We start from the raw sequence: 17,108 nt of genomic DNA on the forward strand, positions 1-17,108 counted from the left end.
AGATTTTGATGAAATGGTAGATAGATGGTAGGCAAAAAAGTTGTTCTAACAAAAGCTTTTTCAATATTTTATTGAAATTAAGTTTATTTCTTCTTTCAGTGCAGAAAGCCAACCCAAAATAAAAAAAAATAATAATATAAATGTTGAATGAGTGTTCTAGAGGTTTTTATTTCAATCCAAATTTAATAAAACTTATGACATTTTTTTGACATTAAATTCATTTTCATTAATCTACCATGTACATGTTAACTTATATTCTAAGAGATACAATCATAATATCTTTCCTATTTTTTTCTTTTTATCTAAAATTTGAAGATTTTGGGATCATCTACTGAAATTAAAAACTTTTAGCTACGATTTTATTTTCATCTACAGGAATAAAAGAATGAAATTTTTGTGTTCCCGATATTGTTTTCGCGTGATTGAATAGTTCCTCAAGCTCACTTGCCTTTAGATAAATTTGTCATTTTGTCAACTGTCCAATCATAAAGATCCAGTGCTGTTTGGATTGTGTTTCCGTAATCTTGGGCAAGACTTGCTCTCTTTGCAATTCATCACAGGGTCCTTTTCCGTGGGAGGTGGCAAAGAAATGCATTCTGCTTGAAATTACACAGACTGGCGAAATTCTTTTTGTTTTTGTAGTGTGCTGCCGATGGGATTCTGACAAATTCTATCAGTTTTTCTATAAACAACTGCATAGCCACAGTGTCGTGTGCTAAAACTTCTGAAATAACTTTAAAGTTTACGTTTTCTAGTTTACCATCTTTTTTGTAGTATATTTCGAATGGGTGAATAGTTGCTTGCGAGTTTTTTCAAGTAATAACTCTGTGCCGCATTTTGAATTATGAACAAATAGTTCTCTGAAAAATCGCAAATTACTATTATTTTTCCTTGCGTCAAAGATTTTTTTTTATTTCGCAAAAAAGCAGACTGCTGTTTGTAAATAACGTCATGCTCTATGAGTTTGTCTACTTTATCAACGAAATACGGCACAAATTCATCGTTTAGTTTTAAAATCGTTCATTGAAATCAGCCATTTGTTGGAAAACGATTTCTTCTTTTCCGCTGTCCTCTAATAGAAGAGTTGTTTCTTCATGAATTGTTGATTTGGAAACACAATCCAAACAACACTAGAGCTTTATGATTTGGCAGTTAAACAAAATGACAAATGTATGTAAAGGCAAATGAACTTGAGGAACTATTCAATCGCGCAAAAATCGGGAACACAAAAATTTCATTGCTTTCCTGTAAATGAAAATAAAATCGCAACTAAACGGTTTTCAAATTCAGTAGACGATCCCAAAATCTTCAAAATGTTGAATAAAAAGAAAAAAATAGGAAAGATGTGATGATTGTATCTCTTAGAATATAAGTTAACATGTACATAATATAAGATCAGATGAATGAAAATGAATTCAATGTCAAAATATGTCATAAGTTTTATAACATTTGATTTGAAATAAAGACATCTAAAACACTCTTTCAACATTTTTATTATCATTGATTTTTTTTTTGTTGGCTTTCTGCAGTGAAAAAAGAAATAAACTTAATTTCAATAAAATATTGAGAATGTTTTTGTTAGAAAAACTTTTTTGCCTTAAATATTCACAAGAATGGAATATGTAGTTGTAGGGCACATAGTTATCTATTTATCTACAATTTCATCAAAATCTGAGATGACTATTTTGAGAAAATCGATTTTTTTTCAGTGTGGGATTCCAAAAAATATATTTTCAATATTTCTTTTAAATTCTATTATTTTCCTAAAACTCTTCCATAGATCACTTTTTTGTAGGACTTACTATTTTCGAGTAAAAAAAATTCCAAAAATTGCCAAAAATATTTTGGTCCTTTCGTTAGTGTAGATAAATTTTCGGAAAACTAAGTATGCCAAGTTGCCTAATTAGATAAGGTCTTCACGCCCAGAAAGTTTCATTAGGTTCTGAGAGGGTCATGCCGATTCCATAAACGAGTTGGCGCGAAATCCGTCATGTGCCAATTTCTTATCTTGTACTTTATTCATTATCTTATCCTTTTTTTACCAGGCGCGAGAAGCAGCTACCCGGTTACAAGCCTCGCAAGTGTGGAAACCTGCTCAAGCGAAGTGGCGATAAGACAAACCGAAAGCGTGCCCCACTCAACTTTACTGCTGCGGTGTTAACCGCCAATCAACAACAACAACAACAACAACAACAGCAGCAGCAGCAGTTTGCGACACCTTCAGGTGCGCAGTTCGTTCCTGGCGAATCCACGACACCCAGTCCCACATCCGTTCTGAACAGCCCAGCAAAAGCCACCCTATATGCTCAACTAGATGGTACAACTCAGAATCCCAAATCGGTGGTCATTATTCCTCCGGGAATGGCCGCTTCCGGTTCGACATCTTCCGGACGGACAAAAAAATTTCGACACAGACGGGTTGGTTCAGGAACGTTCAACTCACCGAAATCTAGCCCTAGCAGAGATCGCCGTGTGCAGAGCGAACCCGAAACTAGGCACGTAAAACTAGTGGACACAGAAACGCAAACCGACGCGATGGATATCAGCGAAACAGACGCTAGCCCCAGTCCAAATTTAGCTTCAAAACGAATGTCGACAAGTTTGCGAGAAGAGGAGGAAGAAGAGAAAGAGCAACGGGATGGGATCCCGGAATTGGCGACCCAGTCGCAAGGGTATAGGTGTGGTAAACCACAATCGGAAGACGACGGAGAAGTGCCTGAAGACGAGGAGAATGGAAACTCCCTGTCTACAATGACAAACAGCCGAAGCAGTGATATGCTAACGAGTAGCGCTCACCAGCAGCAATTGAGCGACCAAAATGAGGAGGACGAGGATGAGCGGGCCTGTTCGAGCCCGGACCCAATCATGGACGCAATGAACAGCAACGAGAGGCTGGACCGTGACTGCAGCGATGATGACAAGATCGACACCCTGGATCGCAAAGTGAGCTTTATTTCGGAGAAACTGCAACAGCAGAGCGTTGTTGCAAATCACGTCCAGCAACTCACGGACTATAGCAATATTCTCAACGATAACAACGTCATTGTGTACCGGTGCAACAAAAAGTTGAACGGAAGCGTCGGGAAGGGAAGCAAGCGGGCGGAGAGTGCGATCTTGATGAAGCATCCCACGGCGGGAAACAATTTGAACGCCGGTGGAAATGCCGTTGGTGCCTATGTTTACAGCGGGAATGGAGCGATGGGCGATGAATCTCCACACCATCTGCCGAGGCAGACGATTCAGGACAAGGAGCTGTGCAACGACAGTTGGACAGACGAAGAGGGCGAGGATCCAATCGAACTGTACAATTATACGTTGCGACGAAAGAGGTAGGTTGCTGTTTCAAATTAAATACTTCTATTAGTCATGCTAGTATTTATCTATTCATTGTTTGTAAGATCATATATCAGCGACGATATTTTATTGTCTGTTACACGTTCTTGCTATTTTCGCTTAAATGACGTAACACATCAGGTGAGAAACGCCTTATCAATGGCACGAGCGCAGCGCAGCTCTAATGTGAAGCTCTGGGTTTTTCTGGGGTGGTGCTGCGATTTCATATTTATATTAGAAATGAAGATTGGAGCTATTTTTGTAGCATGTAGCAACGATTGCGATGTATGCAGAGTTATAAGACTGTAACTCAGAAATCATTTTGCTTATTAATTTCAAATATTTTACCATAGACGTATTTCATGCCAACTCGACTGGTCATTGGCAGGACCATTTCAGATTGCAGTGAAACGTTGTGGGTAAAGACATTGTTCATTTAAGCAACTTTGCATACTCGATATCTCCTAAAAAGAATAAGACTACTTTTTGAAAGGGCCAAATTTTTTTTTATATAAAAATTTCCCACTTACTGCAAAATTTTTGTCAAATAATAAAATGTGAGAATTTATTTAAATTTTCAGAAAAAAAAACATTTTTTTTCAAAAAATTACATTCAAATCTAAAATTCATTTAAAAATAAATTTTTTTTCTCGAAAACGTACTTTTTTAAATTCTAAAAAAATCATATGCATAGCCCATACCAACACTGATCCATAGATCGGAAAATGGGCACTTTTACGGGGAATTTTTTTTTACAACAACTTTTTCTTGACGGCGACAGTGGTTGTGTGGTTAGCGTAGCAGCCTCACAATCCGATCGGCCTGGGTTCAATTTCAGCTGGCGTCGTTGGGCTTTTTTTTAAGGCGAAAAATCTCTGGTCACGTCTTCCTTCGGAAGGGAAGTAAAAGAAGTTGGTCCGGAAAAGGTGAAGTCGCCTCCCTGATGTCGGTGATTGGCACTAAAAGTGGTGGAAATAGGCCGACAAAAAATAAGAAAAAAAAAATTTCATGTTTTATTTGAAAAAACAGAATACAACTAGGATACCTCGCTAATTGTTGAACATTTCCCAAATGGTAAACAGTCTGAGGAATTCTACCTAGAAATCAATTTCAATTGTTGTTTTCCAAACACTATCTTCAAATTCATCTGCGTTTGAAAGTTACACATGTTATGTTGCCCAATTGATAACATTTACATAACCCTTGCCTTTGAAAAATACGATTAAAAATATTGTTTAATCAATGATCATTCGACACTGCAATTTTCATAATATAAAAATAAGAAACTGCATCCTCAAAATAAGCTTTATAATAAAACCAGCTGCGAATTTTTCACTGCCACTATTTTTTCACAACGCCTGATTGAATGTTTATAATAAAACTTTATAATAAAACCAGCTACGAATTTTTCACTGCCACTATTTTTTCACAACGCCTGATTGAATGTTTTAACAGTTCTTCAATCATCCGGGGTCCTGTTACACTAACATATTATATGAATAATACATTTTTAGATGCTGTTATTTTTCATCTCATATTCCATTTGTCGAACACTTTCATAACCTCAAATTGTCTATTCCATTAGAAGGGGAGCCAGAATTTTTTGAAGAACATGATATAACGTTTCTGTTCAAAGATGTCCAAGTGTAAATAAAACTGCAGTTGAAATTCAATCATGTTGGTGTTTTCTAGTGTGCAAATCAACAAAAGAAAAAAATATACTGAAGATAACAATCCGATGTCACTGAAACGTCCACTTTTGTGAACAATTTAATATATGTGACCATACTCAATTTTATCCTTTTATAATTTTGAATATGGGACTATACTCATTTTTTCTCTTCTCACATATTAATTGGAAAATCTTGCAAATTGAAATTGAAAAATAATAAAACAAAATGATATTCAATTTACCCATATCTGGCAGCCCTGATGTCATTTACATTACCGGTTTGTCTCACGCATGGCGGGTATATGATTCTAGGTGAGGCCGTTTTGTCACTAAGTTGGTTAGGGAAGCGGTATATGAAAACAGTACAGAAAAAAGCAGAAGGGAAATTATTTACCTGAAACGTGAATGTGACAGGCTGATCAAAAGCGAGGTTTTGCATAACCGTATTGTATTTTGTTTACAAATGAAACACAGTATACTTTCAAAATAGCTACAGAGTGGTTTTCACATATTGGCCCACCTTAGGATTTATTTATAAGCACCTTGGTCTCAAGAACGAATGTTGTTGAGCTAACGGCGGGTTTACATTAGGAAGATCTATAGCTATAGATGGATTTATTCACGTGAATATAGGTGTAAACGGGTGAGAATAAATATGATATACTTATTCGAGGTATATATAACTTGAATAAATTCAGCATATGTAAACGCTTGTGAATTTCTCACTGGTGAGAAATCACTAAAGTTGGATGCAGTTCTACTTCAGGTGAATAAATTCACCGAAAATATGAATATATTCATTATAGAAGTTCACGCTAGTGTAAACAGTTGATGCGATTTCTATAAATCTCATCATATTTCTTCACATGAATATATCACTAGTCTAAACCCACCCTAAGAAACTAACTGCTGAACCTGAGATGCTGAACATCTAGTGAGGATCGTTCAACATTTGGTTGAATGGATGGATATGTGGTCAACATTTGGGTCCCAGAACACCATTGAAAAAATATGTTTTCTTGAACAATACAAATAGTCTCATATAATAAATATAACAAAAATTGATGCTTAAGGTGAAGGTGGAAGCTAGCCATTGTAGTAGTATAGGTAAACCCTCGTGTAAAAATGGGGTAATAGTGTTTGTGAGAGAAGAGCAAAGCACACGTAAATAGATCAATTCACTTATCAGACTGTGTGGCGCTTCATTGACACGAGTCTTTGAATACATCTGAAAAAAAAAAACAAATAACAATTCAATACTAAAGTAAAATGTATGAACGATATGTTCCGATGAATTTATAACACATGCGAATTGGGGCACTTTTGGTATTAACAAGTTCTTCCGCATAGTAACTCGATGTTGATAAATCCTTAATATTTTCCTTCGTTGATCGTATTGTTTTCACATATTCACGTTGGAAAGCCTTAACCCTTCTCTTCGTTGGCCGAGGCATTTAGATTGAATTTTCCGTTTACTGTTTTTGAAAGCATAGGCAGCCGTGGCAGTGTTCCGAGCTCTGCAATACAATTTTCTTACCCAATGTTAAAGTTGCTAAAACTTACATTATAGACCCATTAAACGTAAAAATAATAATTGTATTGATATCAACACAATTTTATCCTATTGATTTTCATGACATGGGACGCTATGACTCCGGAATAACATTTTATTGAGTGGTTTTTATAGCTGTTTCGATGATGTTGTTTGGCATCAGTGTCGAAAAAATAACGATGCTTCCACCAATACAAACAAAACCATTGCAGAAGATTGAAAAACGAAAATTTAACTTTCAGAGCACTTGCTCGAGTTTTCCGACGTTCTTCACTATACGGTGCGAAAGCAGATGAAAATTTAATATCTTGTGAGTAATCGATTAGAGTTTGGTTGATATTACTTGATGGGAAGTGTGCGACGATCATTTTCTTCACACTGTTTCGCAAAATTATTGATTTTCGGGCGAGAGGTGAGGGAGGGAGATGAAAGAAATGAGCGCCATTGTGGCAGCCATTTGTGGCTAGCTTCCACCTTCACTTTAATGGTTGCTATAGAGCAGAGGTGGCCACCCTGCGGCCCTCCAACGTTGTTCATGCGGCCCGCAGCCTGATTTGAAAAAAGAATCTTATGAGCGAAATCAGGAATATAGTTGAAAATTCTTCCATACAATAAAGGGTGTGTCACATCAAATTGCATCACGGAAAAAAACGCTGTAGAAATTCGCCCTGTAGACCGATCCTTTTGAAAATTGTAGACAGTAAAATAAAAACTATTAAACAACTTTTGGCATTTTCTTTTTATTCATACTTCGAGCCCAAGCCCGTATGTTCGCACCTTCCTCTTTATCCCGTCCATAAGGTTCTGTACAACGTCAGGTTGTAGGTTTTTTTAACAGAAATCCATTTTCTCTTGAAGTCCGCCTCCGATTTGACAACTTTTGGGTTCTTCCGGAGGATCTGCTTCATAATCGCCTAATATTTCTCTATTGGGCGAAGCTCCGGCGCGTTGGGCGGGTTCATTTCCTTTGGCACGAAGGTGACCCCGTTGGCTTCGTACCACTCCAACACGTCCTTTGAATAGTGGCACGAGGCGAGATCCGGCCAGAAGATGGTCGGGCCCTCGTGCTGCTTCAATAGTGGTAGTAAGCGCTTCTGTAGGCACTCCTTAAGGTAAACCTGCCCGTTTACCGTGCCGGTCATCACGAAGGGGGCGCTCCGCTTTCCGCAAGAGCAGATCGCTTGCCACACCATGTACTTTTTGGCAAACTTGGATAGTTTCTGCTTGCGAATCTCCTCTGGAACGCTGAATTTGTCCTCTGCGGAGAAGAACAACAGGCCCGGCAGCTGACGAAAGTCCGCTTTGACGTAGGTTTCGTCGTCCATTACCAGGCAATGCGGCTTCGTCAACATTTCGGTGTACAGCTTCCGGGCTCGGTGTACAGCCTCCGGGCTTATCAGATAAGAGTGTATAGATCACGTTGGCCATGCTTCACTGTAAATTTTTCGTAAATCTGGAAAAATGTCGTCGAACGAAAAAGAGCGTCGTGAATTAATCCTGTGCACTCATTTCGAGAATAAGCGAAAGCTGAAGATATAATTCCTAAAAATTAAATTTCTACCGCGTTTTTTCCGTGATGCACTTTGATGTGACACACCCTTTAGAATAAAAATAACTTTGTGAGTAATTCGTGTTAATCGTGTGTATCCAAGCTGATCATTTTCTGTTTTCTTTTCCGTTTTTTCCGTGCTAATTTAACCTTCTGACAATCTCGTTAGTACTCAAAGGACTTTTTCACGTTTTTGGTTCTGTTCTGCTCACACTCGCATAAATTCGTGCAAGTAACGGCATTAAAAACGGTTTTATACGTTGTCAGTTACTCGGATGCGAGTAAACGTCAAACAATCCGAAGAATTACAAATGTACGCATACCACGGAATTTAACATTTGATTTGTATGTGGGTGTAAGGCCCCAACATGGCCTTGAAATCGGCGATCCTTACTTTTCCCGACATGTTAAGGATGGTGCTGCAGAAATGCCTGGATGATGGTCTCTCCCCTGCGAAATGGAAGATCCAAAAGTCGGTGCTGCTCCCGAAACCAGGAAAGCCACCTGGAGATTCAGCATCGTATAGACCTATTTGTTTGCTGGATACTTTAGGAAAGCTCTTGAAGAGGGTTATTCTCAACAGACTGGTGAAATGAACGGAGGGTGATCACGGGTTGTCGAAAATGCAGTTCGGGTTCCGGAAAGGAAAGTCAACAGCGGACGCTATTCGGACAGTTATTTAGATAGCTCAGGTCTCGCTTGAACAAAAACGAAGAGGTGATCGTGTTACGCCACAATAACGCGTGAAACTTAAAATTGTCTTTTCTATGTTTTTTCTTTAGTGTATAAGTCAATTTTGTTTAGTAAATTCTGGCTCTGTAAATTGTCGTGAAATGTAATTTTTTTTATTGCCATAATAAATGTACACCAAACTAACTCTTACCATGAACACTGAGACCACTGGGCTACATCGAGCGACTTCGGAGTGACAGCGAGAGTTCCGAAAGGTTTAGACCATCAAGAAAGAGGAAATAGAGGGAGGGATAGAGAGAGAGATAGAGAGAGAGAGAGAGAGATAGAGAGAGAGATAGAGAGAGAGATAGAGAGAGAGAGAGAGAGAGATGGAGAGAGAGAGAGAGAGAGATGGAGAGAGAGAGATAGATAGAGAGAGAGAGAGATGGAGAGAGAGAGATAGATAGAGAGAGAGAGAGATGGAGAGAGAGAGATAGATAGAGAGAGAGAGAGAGAGATGGAGAGAGAGAAGGGAAAAAGAAGGCGATATAGCGTACGACGGGGACTTGGACTTTGACTGTGGAGAACAACGGAAGCAAGAAAACGTTACGAAAAAAAAGACAAGTTTCTAAGAAAGCATAGCGGAAGTTAACACGTTGAGAAGAAATACATAGTCGACTGAGAAAAGTAAAGAAGAAGAAATAGGAAGCGGAAATAAAGTGGTTGAGAGTGGAAAGTGTGAAAGATTGTGTAGAAGACGCCCACTCGATTCATCATCCCGAGGCGTTCGAAGCCAGGGAATTCTGGGTTGGAATAGAACACCCACGTTTCAGCCACACCTCACCATATTGTCCCCACGAAGGAAAGGTACCAGGTACGTCAACTCCTCCTCTCTCATGCCAACGAAGTCATCAACGGGCCCCAACTTGTGACATCCGGCGCCGCATCGACTAACCCACGTTTTTGTTCAATAAAAAAATCACATATATCCATACAATTAACCTTCTTTCAAATCCCTATCAATCTGTCCCAGAACCAGTGCGCATTGGAAAAAGGCGAATTTAGGTTTCCGTTCGGGAAAATACGGGTTGAAGAGTCCTCCCGAGGTCGGTGGCAGACCCTGAGAAAATATTAAAAAAAAAGAGGTGAGCTAAGCTGGGCAGGTTTCGCGGTGTAAGCCGCGAGGGACTTTCAATCGTTACTACGCGGTGATTTTGATCGACATGAAGAACGGCTTCAATAGTGTCAGCTGGGAGGTCATCGCCGAGGCGCTACACAGATTGAAGGTCCCTGGCTACCTGTACAGGACACTAAGGAATTATTTCCAGAATCGGATCCTGGTATACCACACAGGCAGGGGTCAGATACTGAAGAGCATGTCGGCGGGAGCTTTGGAACACTATGTACGACGATGTACTAAGGCTGAAACCACCCAAAGGTGTGGAGATCGTGAGCTTCGCGGACGACATCGTAACAACGATAATCGGCTAGACGCTTCAGGAAGTGGAAAGGTTGGCGACGGAGCCAGTAGATCGGTAGTTCAATGAAAAGAGTAAAGCTCCAGATGGCACATCACAAAGTCGAGGTGCTGTCAGTGAGCAATAGCAAGGCAGTGCTGTGGGCAGAATCTCGGTCGGAGGACAAACCATCGCTTCGAGGCGGGCAGTGAAATACCTCGGAGTTATGATCGACGACCAGCTAAACTATAACCAGCACGTCGATTATGCATGCGGGAAGACGGCAAAGGCCATCAACGCGGTGGCGAGGATCATGCCAAATAGCTTTGGTCCAAGCAGCAAGAGGCGCTTCTTGGCATATCTTGGCATCTCTTGGTACAGGGTCTTTCAGATTAAACGCTCGCGCAACAAATTTTAATAACTTCTACAAAAATGAACCGATTTTTATTTTAAAGAAACGAAAATAAAGCTTATTTTAGGACATTTTCGATGTGACCACCCCTTTTTTCAATAACGGGTTGTAAACTCTACGCAGAAATAACAACGTTTCATCGGTGGTATGAGGCTTCGCTCCGTCCTGTTGGTCCGGTTGGCTGTTCAGTACTCTAAATATGGCAGTTTTGTTTGTTGACGTACCCGTTTAGCCAGAAATGTGCTTCATCGATGAACCATATGTACGGCAGGTTCCAGCGCTTTTGAGTGAGATACGCGTCGAAGGTCGTTGCATTCGTTGCAGAGAGAGAGAGAGAAAGAAGAGAGAGAGAGAGAAAAAAAGAGAAGAGAGAGAGAGAAAAAAAGAGGAGAGAGAGAGAGAAAGGAGGAGAAAGAGAAGAATTAGAGAAACGGAGAGAGAGATAGAAAGAGAAAGAGAGAGAGATAGAATGAGAGAGAGAGATAGAATGAGAGAGAGAGATAGAATGAGAGAGAGAGAAAGAGTTACAGAAAGAGAGAGAGAGAAAAAGAGAGAGAAAAAAAAAAGAGAGAGAGAGAAAAAAAAGAGAGAGAGAGAGAGAGAGAGAAGAGAGAGAAAGAGAGAGAGAGAGAGAGAGAGAGAGAGAGAGAGAGAAAGAGAGAAAGAGAGAGAGAGAGAGAGAGAGAGAGAGAAAGAAAGAGAAGAGAGAGAGAGATAGAGAAAGAAAGAAAGAGAAAAGAGAGAGAGTAGTTCCGAATGAAAAATCGAGACATTTTAAGACATTTGGCATCAAATTTTTTTTTTCGAAAGTCCCGATTGCCTTTACTCTCTTGGGTGATTTTTCGATTTTCAAAATACTCAACCTTGACCGCTTTGCGCCACTCTACCTTAAGTCTGATTGAGCATAAATTTGGCATAGGGTTTTTTTTTCGAGGTGGTAAACATTTCGTATAGGGTAACTTATGATTGATTTTTTCCCATACATTCATTGGCACCCTCCGGTAGCCACGCGCTAATGTTACACTGTAAAATGCTATTAGGGAGAGTTTCATCCATTCTTACCCACAAGCTAAAAAGTAACAAACAATTGAGTGTGAGCATTTTTTCGTATACGTCCCTTAACGACTCGAATAACAGCATATCCGCAGATATTTTTGTCCTAGCAAAAAGGACAACATCCCCTTAAAACAATAGCTGAGCGAATCGTTAACAAATCAGTTTTCCAAATTCACATCATGTATTTATTTCTTTCAAATTTCAGCATCGGACGCCTCCCAATCAAACGTGGGCGACGCTGTAAATTCCCATCCGGATCGCCATCTTCGGCGAGTGCCGCCAACACCCAGTGCTATCCACCAGGTTCCCCATCCGCGAATGTACCCGCTGCTGCTGCCATTGGTGGAACCCTTCCGGCCTCTCCTGGTATTGCTTGTGCGTCTTCCGTCGGTACCCACGCGAAGCAACACTCGAATGTGACCATTTCGGATGAGGAGAACACCTCCGAGTACAGTCATGCCCCTTCAAGTCAGCGGTCTACGCTGGAGAGTAATCCGGAGCTACCGGCCGCTATCAAGCGCCACCACCATCATGAACGAATTAAGCAAATAATGCAAAAAAGCACCACCTCAGCCAAGGACACCGATGACGACGATGATGATGATGACGACATTGAAGTCGACTCCCCGAACGATTCTAGTGACTCTAGCTCAGATGAAGACAATAACGCTGTCAAGAGGGAAAAACGTGGCCCTAGCAAAGATGAAGAGAATGGTAACAGTTATTAGGTGTTACACACACGAACCGTTTGAAAAGGAAAAAAAGAGCGTGATTAATGCGAGATCTTGAGAGAAACTGTGTTGAGATTAGTTTATTTTTCTTCTTTTTGGTACTCGTGGAGCAATAGTATGTTTAAGAAACGCGTTTAGTTTTGTTTTCTTTTTTGTTCAATGTTCGCTAGATTTAAGTTGTACATTCCGGATTCGTTCCAAAGGTACGAACTCTACGATCCATTCCGTTTCAGCATTGCGAGAAAAGACTTTAATATATAATAAGCGATATTACATTATAATATTAACTACAATATATTATTAATGTAAGCAAAGAGTAATTTAGGATAAGGGTCAAAACTGAGCAGGAATTACCTTTAAATTAATAAATCGAACTTAATTTAAACCCGTAGCGTTAAGAAAGCATAAGTTGTAAACAAGACACTGTAAAAATTTCTCCGGTAAAATCTTTTCCCATTGTGTAAATTATTATTTTTACAACTCTGAGTTTACAAAAGTGATAATTGGAATAGAATCGTGATTTTGTGTATTTGTGTATGTGTGGATAGGAGCGTGTAAATGAAGTAAAACGTGAGATATAGCAATAAATTATTGCAAATAGGAGAAACTTAAATAATCATAACGAACTTCGTCCAATACTGTAATTTAAATCGGAACATATTTTCCTTTACCCGTTTGCCCCACTTTGCTTAGTTCCAAATAGTTCTGTCATTACGTTTTCTTTAGTACTGCCTGACCGAAATACGGACCCATGATTGTGGTCGTATCGATACAAATTGCAACAAAAAGTATAATCATTCTAGATGCCGTCGCCTTAACTATTTGTAGTCAATGGAATAGAAACACTCACCCGCAGGAGAGTCGATACAATTTGAAACTGTACCTGCTTAGATGTCGATATAATACGAAAAAAAATCTTAACTCTCCCCCAGCTTTGAATCAGTTTTCTGATTTTCGGAACGAGTATGAATACACTAGCGAAAGATAGCTTTTGTATGTCGAGTAAAAATTAGAAGACTATTTTTGGAACAGTATTTTTTACGTTGCCACTTTTTTTGCGTGCAATTAGTAGCCTCTTGAGACAAAAGAAATACGATGATTTATACACGATTGAAACGAACTCAGTACTTGTTGATCATATTCTTTAATTGCGAAAAAAAGGAGACACATACAAACTGTTCTGATGCTTGCGAAATAGCTATTTGACATTTGAAAACTATTACTGTTAAAATCATAAACACTTAAACGATAACAAAATTAAGTACTCTCTACTTCCTGCAAACATAATTGGATGAGAAACATGAAAAGGACCGCCTAATGATAACTAATTTTACTGCTTCTGGCGTTATAGAGATCTTAAAAGTTGAAGATGCCACTGCTGTAAGAAATCACACCTAACGAAAAATCTGTTCAACAAACAATATTCTAAGACAGCGAATGTGAGAAAATGTCACTGTTTGTGCTACATGTAACCGTATGAAACTGGCACTTACTAGGAAGGGGTAAAAACGGATCCTGGAAAATAAATTAATCGAAACATGAGGAATAACCGTTGATAATCCGAACTTCCTTCGTTTATTGGCAAACAAGTTTCACATGTCATCCAGTCTGAGTCATTTTTACTCACCGACCAACCATCGGGAGCGCTATTCGCAATTTCCGTAGGAAGGCACTGCTTCTACGGGTGTTGTGGACAACCCTATTTTGCTGTGCTTCGGATACGTTGTTCATCCGACGCAGCTTCGACCGCAGGGCTCGCGCACGACAGCATCTGTCACTGAGCGATGCTGGAGATGCGCATACACAGGGTACGTTTATGACAAGGTAGTCTGGACTGACTAGTGCACCAATAGTAGTGAGGCTGGGACGTGTTAGCTTTGCAAGTATCATGGGATGGTATAATAAATTTGTCTAAATAATTTTTATTTCTATTATATTGTAGCTTAATGTATATTTTCATTCATTTCAAAACCTAAGGGAAATTGTGGTTCAGCAAGTCGGATTTTAGCTTGCTGAAGCTTCCTGTAGTTACCGATACCTCTTGCCGCAGTGCTTAAATTAAACTATCAGAACCGGCCGAACCGCTAGGTTTCTCATTAGAGATGTTGATGGTACTGCCCCCGATTTCCTTTGACAGAATATCCTTCTCGGGATAGTCATGTTTCCTCCCATTAGAAAAGTGGACCGATTCTGCGGATGCTACGGATGTTTTTAATGGATTCAACTCTTGCTTTATGTCAATCAAGACCTTTCGGCGAGCCTTCCGGTTTTGGTTTCCCGAGGCATGAGAATCGTTGGGCTTTCTGATAGTAGAAACAGCTGAGAATTAACTATTTTTGTACTACAGGTCGGACTCGATTATCCGGAGTATTGATTTTTTGACGTAGGACTACGTCTTTCATTTCTATACCGGGGTGTAAAATCAAAGTTTCGAAAACGAAAGCGTTACGCCGGAGACCGAGATTTTGAGCGTTAATAGCTCCTAAACAACTGAACGAAATGGTATGATAAACACTTCATTCGAAAGATAAAATGTCTACGCGTTATATACTTGTTACTTTTTGATCCAAAAACTTGTTCAATAGTCTTAAAATTGCTTTAAAACAGGCTATTGAAATCACCAATCGGTATATAAGCGAGCGGCGCTCGGAAATCCACTCAGTTCTAAATGAACAGCGATTGGAGCATGTTGTCGCTGTTGCGGTGAAGCTCTTTATTTATGATGAAAGCGCGGATGAACGGTGTCACCAAGAGCCTGTTTGTGCACCCTAGGCCAGAAGGGAATCTATCAGGAGGAGAGTGATGCCACAAACGGTTCCCTGGGAAGACATCGCTACACACACATACACGCGCGGCTATTAACAGGTGGTTATCGAGTTGGCATTAACCACTGGTGGGCTTCCAGTATCGAGGAAAATGTGGAAATATCTAATCGTTACTGAAAATAATCTGCCAGTTCCTTTGGGAATTTTCAAAATATATTCATGTGAAAGAGTTTAATTGAATGTTTTCTATCCATGTTACACTGTGACCAAATATGTTTCAATCAAGTGCTATTAACAGGTGGTTATCGAGTTGGCATTAACCACTGGTGGGCTTCCAGTATCGAGGAAAATGTGGAAATATCTAATCGTTACTGAAAATAATCTGCCAGTTCCTTTGGGAATTTTCAAAATATATTCATGTGGAAGAGTTTAATTGAATGTTTTCTATCCATGTAACACTGTGACCAAATACATTTGGTTTTGTGGTTTTTCAATCAATCGCAATTAACAGGATAGCTTCAGAAGATTATTCTTCCCCATCAGTAGGATATTTCCGTATCCAATATTGTATGCGCCCGCAATCGATTATTGCTCAGTCGCCGAAAGTTCCGAGCTCAGAGAGTTCATTCCCCTCTAGTTTGCCTTCCAAATTGCCATCGTAAACCACACCTTCTCTCGATTCAATCACACACAAAAAGCATACTTAAGCGATATTCTGGTGGTGAGACACATTCATTTTTCGTGAGGACATCGACAAGACAACATCGTTGCCTAACGTGCTGGAGGAGGTGGACGGCGAAGGATCGACACATACACGCGCAGAACTCTTTCCGTTAGGATGCCATTCAGCATCGAGAAAGTTCCGGAAAGATCTAATCATTGCTGGAAAATAATCTGCCAGTTCCTTTGGGAATTTTCAAAATATATTCATGTGAAAGAGTTTAATTGAATGTTTTCTATCCATGTAACACTGTGACCAAATACATTTGGTTTTGGGGTTTTTCAATCAATCGCAATCAACAGGATAGCTTCTGAAGATTATTCTTCCCCATCAGTAGGATATTTCCGTATCCAATATTGGATGCATAAAACCTTGTGCCTCCAACGTAACGCTCTCGTTTTCGAAGTTCTCCAAATATTCATTCATTCAGAATGAATTCAGATTCAACTTCATACAAATGATCTCTAAATCAACGATAGTCCTACGTCACCCTTGCGGTTATACCATAGATATAACCCACTTCCTGTTTTTTCACTCCGGATAATCGAATCCTCCGGATAATCGAGTCAAAACATTTTTTTTTTCTTTATTTGTTTTTTTGCATGTATTTATAGTTTTTTAAAAATAAAAGAGGAATTCGATTTTTTATTCATCCCCTAAAAGTCAGAAAACACCTTTCTCACAAGAAAAAAAATAATTTATCCAGATTCTCTCAGAAGGTGATAGACGAATATATTTGATGAAAAAAATCCTTCTATGCATATGTTCGAATTTCAACATTGACAGAAATACAAAACTTTTTTTTTGTTTCGGACTATGTTGCTTCAAACTAGCTCTACATCAAAAAGTACGCTACGGAAGGCGTTTCTGATGCTTTCATTTGAAAGATGAGAAAATTTAGTACAGAATATAGTAGTGGAACAACTAAATAGTGAATTTTAATAACATTTTGGAAGTGAAACACTTAAAAGTTAATAATTTTTAATGTGTTATTATGTTATTATTTTATTTACATTGTTTTGAAGATCAAATTTGTTAGTCGACGTCCCCCATTCTTCATACATTGCGTAAACCGATTTCTGGCGTTTATCATGACTCTTGTTAGCATAGTAGGTGTTATGTTGGGAATTTCTTTTTGGATTTTGGTCTTCAAATCTTGTAGGGTTCTTAAACGTTCTTAAACACGGG

The 17,108-nt window shown here is 39.2% G+C and overlaps 1 protein-coding gene across 5 annotated transcripts in view; it reads left to right on the forward strand.

Annotated features, from left to right (window-relative positions):
• The window catches only part of LOC129764198 (mitogen-activated protein kinase kinase kinase 9), a 77,565-nt gene extending 63,596 nt beyond the window's left edge, over nucleotides 1–13,969 (forward strand). For all 5 annotated transcript variants that reach the window (XM_055763057.1, XM_055763054.1, XM_055763053.1 and 2 more), the window contains 2 exons: nucleotides 2,046–3,329; nucleotides 11,909–13,969. In XM_055763057.1, the coding sequence (XP_055619032.1) occupies nucleotides 2,046–3,329; nucleotides 11,909–12,431 (1,807 nt within the window). In that variant the 3' untranslated portion in view covers nucleotides 12,432–13,969. The remainder of the gene's footprint in view (nucleotides 1–2,045; nucleotides 3,330–11,908) is intronic.
• Nucleotides 13,970–17,108: the final 3,139 nt, after the last annotated feature.

Source organism: Toxorhynchites rutilus, chromosome 2, assembly GCF_029784135.1.
Source record: "Toxorhynchites rutilus septentrionalis strain SRP chromosome 2, ASM2978413v1, whole genome shotgun sequence".
NCBI lineage: Eukaryota > Metazoa > Arthropoda > Insecta > Diptera > Culicidae > Toxorhynchites > Toxorhynchites rutilus.